The sequence below is a fragment of the Nicotiana sylvestris genome, chromosome 6 (assembly GCF_000393655.2).
Source record: "Nicotiana sylvestris chromosome 6, ASM39365v2, whole genome shotgun sequence".
Classification (NCBI taxonomy): domain Eukaryota; kingdom Viridiplantae; phylum Streptophyta; class Magnoliopsida; order Solanales; family Solanaceae; genus Nicotiana; species Nicotiana sylvestris.
In genome coordinates this window covers 183,294,276-183,299,844 of record NC_091062.1, presented here as the reverse complement: position 1 = coordinate 183,299,844, position 5,569 = coordinate 183,294,276, and the positions used below count along the sequence as shown (strand labels likewise).

Below are 5,569 nucleotides of genomic sequence, written 5' to 3'. Positions count from 1 at the left end.
GTTTGATTTGGTTCTAATATTTGAAAAACTGACTTAATTGGTTTGGTTCGAAAAAAACGAACTACATATGTCTTAACTTTTGAGAAAGTGAGGATCTTATTTCTTGAAAGAACGTAGATCAACCACTTCCATCTCAAGCACTTCAAAAATATCTTTCAATTAAATTACTACAAAAAATTCAAAAGATACCGTTTATTATAATACTCAATATATAATAGGACATGCTATCTATCTTTTTCAGTCGGTACGGTATAACAATTCCAAAAAATTAAACGTGTAAGCTTGTATCAATACACACTTGGAACCATATCACTTGCTGAAAGCGCTACAAATATTTATATTATTCTAGATATTCAGAGCCGTGACACGTATTCCTTGAGATATTTTCGAGCCCCAAAAAATATGGTTAATTAGAGACACGTGTCGCCTAGATCCTCACTTGCTTCCACACACTTACTTTGACCCTAAGAAATATCATATCCACAATTGTCCCTATCATCCAATGATACAGCTCCACGTAGCAACATTTTTCTTTTTTGCGGGTAATGATAGGCAGTTTATTTATCTATTCGTAGCCATTTATATAAATGCCTTTGCCAGTAGCCGACCAGATACCCGTCGGAAAAATAAGAATGAGTGACAACCACAGTAAAAAACGGCTGTTTAATTCAGCCGGAGACTCGTCGGAATCGGAAGGTTCTGGAATCTACGATGAGAGGATTCTCATGCCCGTCTTTGCGTCAATTAATTGGGATATCCGTACACTCTGTCAAATGTCGTGTGTTAACAGAAAACTCCGTGCAGTAGCAAAAAGGATTCTCTGGAGAGAGATGTGTGTGTATCGCGCTCCGCAAATGATAACGGCGTTAACAGACGGTTCGCCTAGCGGTAGAATTGGCGGCGGATGGCAAGCTATGGCTAAATTGATGTTTTTCTGCAACGGCTGCCGGTCCAGCCGACATTTTCAAGTGGGCGAACCGGCACCGGGTCACTTCGTGAAAACGTCCCGATTTTCAAAAACGTCCGGTCGGAGTTTTCTGGTGAAGAAATGTAGAAATGATTTGCTGTACGTAAGTGATCCGTGTGAGCATCCAACTGGGGATAAGGATGACGATTTGGGGATATTTAGAGGGGTATTTTGGGGATTTATGAGGTCTAGGACAAGGGCGTGTTTGATTAGAAGACAGGTGGAGCTTGAAGAGAGGATTAAATGTCCGTTTTGTGGGGCGCGGGTTTGGAGTATGACGGCGGCCCGGCTCGTTCCTAAAAGCGCGGCGCGGCGACTTGGTTCGATGGAGAGTGGGTTAGAGTACTTTGTGTGTGTGAATGGGCATTTACATGGAGCTTGTTGGTTGGTTCCTTTATCGTCTGATGAAGGCGAAGAAAAAGTCGGCGATGAAGATGAAGATGAAGGCGAAGATAGCAGCGAGGAAGCTTTTGACGGCGATTATTTTTATCGCGGGAATCAGATTGTAAGAAATGGACAAATGGGTCTCTCAATGGTCTAAAATCGGGCGGGCTTCTTGATGGAAGAAATCGATCGCCAGACAAAAGCAAATGCAAGATTTAAACTTTATAGGTTCAAATTTCATTTACCGTTGATTCCATGAACCCATAATTTATGAGCTAGATCCACCACCAGACGTGCTTTGCCGGCAGCTATTTTTCGACCTGGCGCCATACAGGTATACAAGTTCCTGATCATCCCCTGAATTTCCAACCAGGAATTTCAAAAAGAGAGAAAGAGAAGGAAGAAGGGGTGGGGGGTGGGGGTTTATTTTTGTAGTTCAGCCTGTTTTTGAATAAAGAACTGAATCCGGATTTTTAGTTTATTTGGTGGTTTTTTCGGTTTGGTCTCAGTTTATAATTTATTATTGGCTTAAATTTCTGCGTTAAGAATAATTTTTTCTGTTCGCCACTAAATTCCAGTGCAAATTTGTGGCTTCAACAGTAGCCAATTAATTGAGTTTACAATCTATGTCCAGAAAGGGTAAGAGAAAAAGAAAACATTGCGAGATAAGAAGTCCAAAAGAAAGAATTTGAAAGTTAAAAGGAGGAAAAACGTCAAATTGAAACACGAGTGAAACAGGAAAAAACCAAACCTAGTCAATTTAACTTGTTTTGTACGTACATGAAACAAACAATCAAAAACTTGAGCTGCAATAGCTGAAATCTAACTGAAAAGAACCGACGTGCACACTTGGCGTTTGGTTAAGCAATTAACTATTTGAAATTCCTTTGCAAACAATTGTACTCCATTTAATTTTGCTCCCCTAGTAATTGATTGATTGATTTACTAAGGGATGCATTTAAACGCTATCAAGACAAGCATTATTTGCTAACATGTGCCAATAAGTGTCTACGGAACGGCAATAACAATATCGATATAACAATATGATTTATGAGTACGGTATGAGATTCCGTGCGAATTAGCCAACGTTTAAGATTTTGACTAGGTGGGGCTAAGAAATGAATGCACGATGTGCATTTTAACTATATATATTTCTTTCACTTAATTTTTTTGAACAACATATATTTTCGCATTGTATTTAAATTATTTAAATTGATATAGTGACAAGTGTATGTAAGTATTTTTCGTGCAGCAAAATTAGCAAACAAATTTGGTCGCATCCAAGTTGAGCACTCAACATTTGTCTTCACTGAGCATTCAACACATTAACGAGAGGAGTATATAACGCAAGATTTAAGAGTTATCCTTCCTAGTACCTTAAACTAAACGATTCCTAAAAGGCTTCATGGCCACTTAAACTTGTATCAATTTGTGTTTGACCAAAAAGTGTTAAGCCCTTCTTAGTTAAATCAATTTTAGTGAATGAATAAGGGGTGAATCCAAGTTAAAAGTAATAAATCCTAAATTCGAAATTTAGCAACTTAGATGATGTGAACCATGTTCTAATCAATAGAATACCGAGTTAATGATCAATTATTAGAAATAAATATGAGGAATGAATGCATACAATAAATGTGGTAAATGACATTTAATATAATAAGAAGCAATGAGTCACCCAAATGTTGGATGAGATGGACGATTCCTTCTTCAGAGATAACGTGTGACAGCATGCAATTACAATGAACAATGTGCCATCGGATCTTGTGAACTAAAGAAGAATGTTATATGATGGAATCAAAGAAAACGAGACAAGCTTTTTGTATATTTTTGATAGTCAATTCTTTTATAGGATGTTCTTTTACAGAAGTTTCGAATCCCCCTTTTTGTTTTCTCTCTCTTCTTATTTATAAGGGATATTCCTAGAAAACCCTAGAAAAGTATAATGTGAGGGAATATTCCCATTCATAGTCACAGGAACGTTCTAACAATTGTAGTCGTTGCTCTGTATCCGACCTCGACACTGATCCTCCCCTTTGAGCGACTCTTCGCCACTAGACCATACGTAATCTCGACCTCGGGCTCAGCTCGTCCATTTGCACTCGCCACGCTAGACCGAATTTTGACCCATACAGTTAGTCTCTCCGCTTACTGAGGTCGTCCTCTTGGGAGTCCTTGATGAGCGGATTTCATCTGTATCTAATCGCAAAAATGTTCCTCCATGGCGGACGAGCTGAATTGGTCGAGGTCGCTTTGGTGACGGGTCGGCTCAAAGGCTATGGTTGGCATGGCTAATATGGGATGACGTCATGACCACGTGTGTCATCATTACCCATCTTACCGATGCAATGCATCATTTCCAGTGCCTCTGTTGCTTCGATCTTAGTGTCAGTGACATTTTCTTGCATCTATATCGGCGCCATAATACCTTATAAACAGAGGAATGAAGGTTTAAAGATGAGGCTTTTGAATTTCATACTTATTTGGTACTTTGCTTGTTCTTCTGTTTCTTCTCTGATCCTTGCTTCCGATTTCCTTCTGCTTCTCAGCTCTAGCTTTTCCGTTAACAATAAATTTCCCATTGATTCCCTTCCGCCAATCTATTGTACACGCGTTTATTGCAGAAATGACAAACCCTCATCACACTTCTGATATAGCTTCTGATGCCACCCCTTTATCGGTAGCTATGCCTTTCGATAGCGGTGAACTCACAGTTGCGGAAGATGAAAGTTTTCCTACCAAGGAGGAGATAATCCCTCAGAACCCGTCGGTCAGAAATGACTTTCAGAAAGAACCTGCCCAGCTCCTGACCAGGTGCTATCAGTCATGGGGTCGAAGGAAATATCTGACCTTCGGTCTAAATTTTGCATTCCTACCCACGTTAACATCGTTCTGGCGTGGAACGATTCAATACAAGTCCACCAACTTGGGTATTGTGCTTTTTACCAATACATATTCTTGGTGGGCTACTCTCTTCCTCTTCCCCCACTTGCTAAGGAATTTTGTCGCTTTTATGGCGTCTGCCCGGCACAGCTTTCCCCATACCTGTATAAAGCCTTTCTTATGTTGGCTAAGTTCGCAGAATTGGCCAGTTGCGACGTTTCCATTAGTCATTTGTTGCACCTCTTCACGCCTAGTTTTTATATTGGCACACTGATTCATCTCCGTCATCGTGGGACCAAAGGATTGGTGACGGGGATGGATGATAAGGCCAACCGCCAGTTCTGGTGCTACTACTTCTTTGTCAGGACCGAGCATCTAGTGGCGGACCCAGTCGGGTTCCCTAAGCGGTGGAACTTTAGTCGTGAGGACCTCTTAATGTTCGTCATGTGATTTGTTTATCTCTCCTCTTTTGTTTCTGACTTGCTCGTGCCTTTCTACTTTCAGCTGGTAAACGTCTACCTCCCCCGGTTCCTGATATCGAAGACTAGGTGGCTCGCATCTTACCTTATATTTTGGGGATCCGTGATTGGTTGTCATTTAACAGGCGGTTCGTCCCTAAATCTTCGAATAGTGAGTGATTTCCATTTCTATGACCATTTTGTTTTTATTGTAGCTTATGGCTGTCTTGTTGGCATTTTTGTTAGACACAATTTTCTCTTTGTGTTAGGTTGGCGGGCTTCCAAGAAGACGAAGGCCCCGGTACCCGCGTTTCGTTAGGCGATCGCATCGACTGGAATGCAATTTGTACTAGCTGAGTCTACACGAGAGAATCAAACTCTAGCTCCGCCGTTGGGTGATTCCGCCCTACAGGTAATCGTCACGTCGGCTGAGACCTCCCGTCACCGTGTCCTGTACTTAATTAACGAGTCATCCCATGACGAAGGGGAGACAGTACCGAGGAAAAGGCGGAGGGTAGAGATGGGAAGGGTTGATGTTGCTGATACTGAGTTAGAAAGGCCCATTGATTTGGGCGCGGAGATGGTGCCTTTACTGGGCATTGAGGTTGCTCCTACGCCGGCTATCGTCACAGAAGGCGGGCCGTCAGGGGTCGAGGGGACCTATATCAGAGGAGACCCTGTACGAATAGCCGGGGTCAGCTCATCATCCCCGGACAAAAAGGGATAGAACCATCCTCGTAGAGGATGATGGGTCGAGCTCCGGTATCGACCCTGAGAAGGTGCGGGCTTTTAAGGAGAGGTACACCCGAGTGGAGATAAGGACGGAGGGGCCTGATCGGCACATAGTCATTCCTATGGATTACGATCTCTTGGCCAACTC

General features: G+C 41.9%; 1 protein-coding gene across 1 annotated transcript; it reads left to right on the top strand.

Annotated features, from left to right (window-relative positions):
• Positions 1-415: 415 nt before the first annotated feature.
• LOC104217168 (EID1-like F-box protein 3) lies at positions 416-1,948 on the top strand. The gene has a single exon (XM_009767326.2). It carries the CDS (start codon positions 588-590, stop codon positions 1,506-1,508), a length of 921 nt encoding a protein of 306 aa, XP_009765628.1. The 5' UTR covers positions 416-587; the 3' UTR covers positions 1,509-1,948.
• The last annotated feature ends 3,621 nt before the right edge of the window (positions 1,949-5,569 follow it).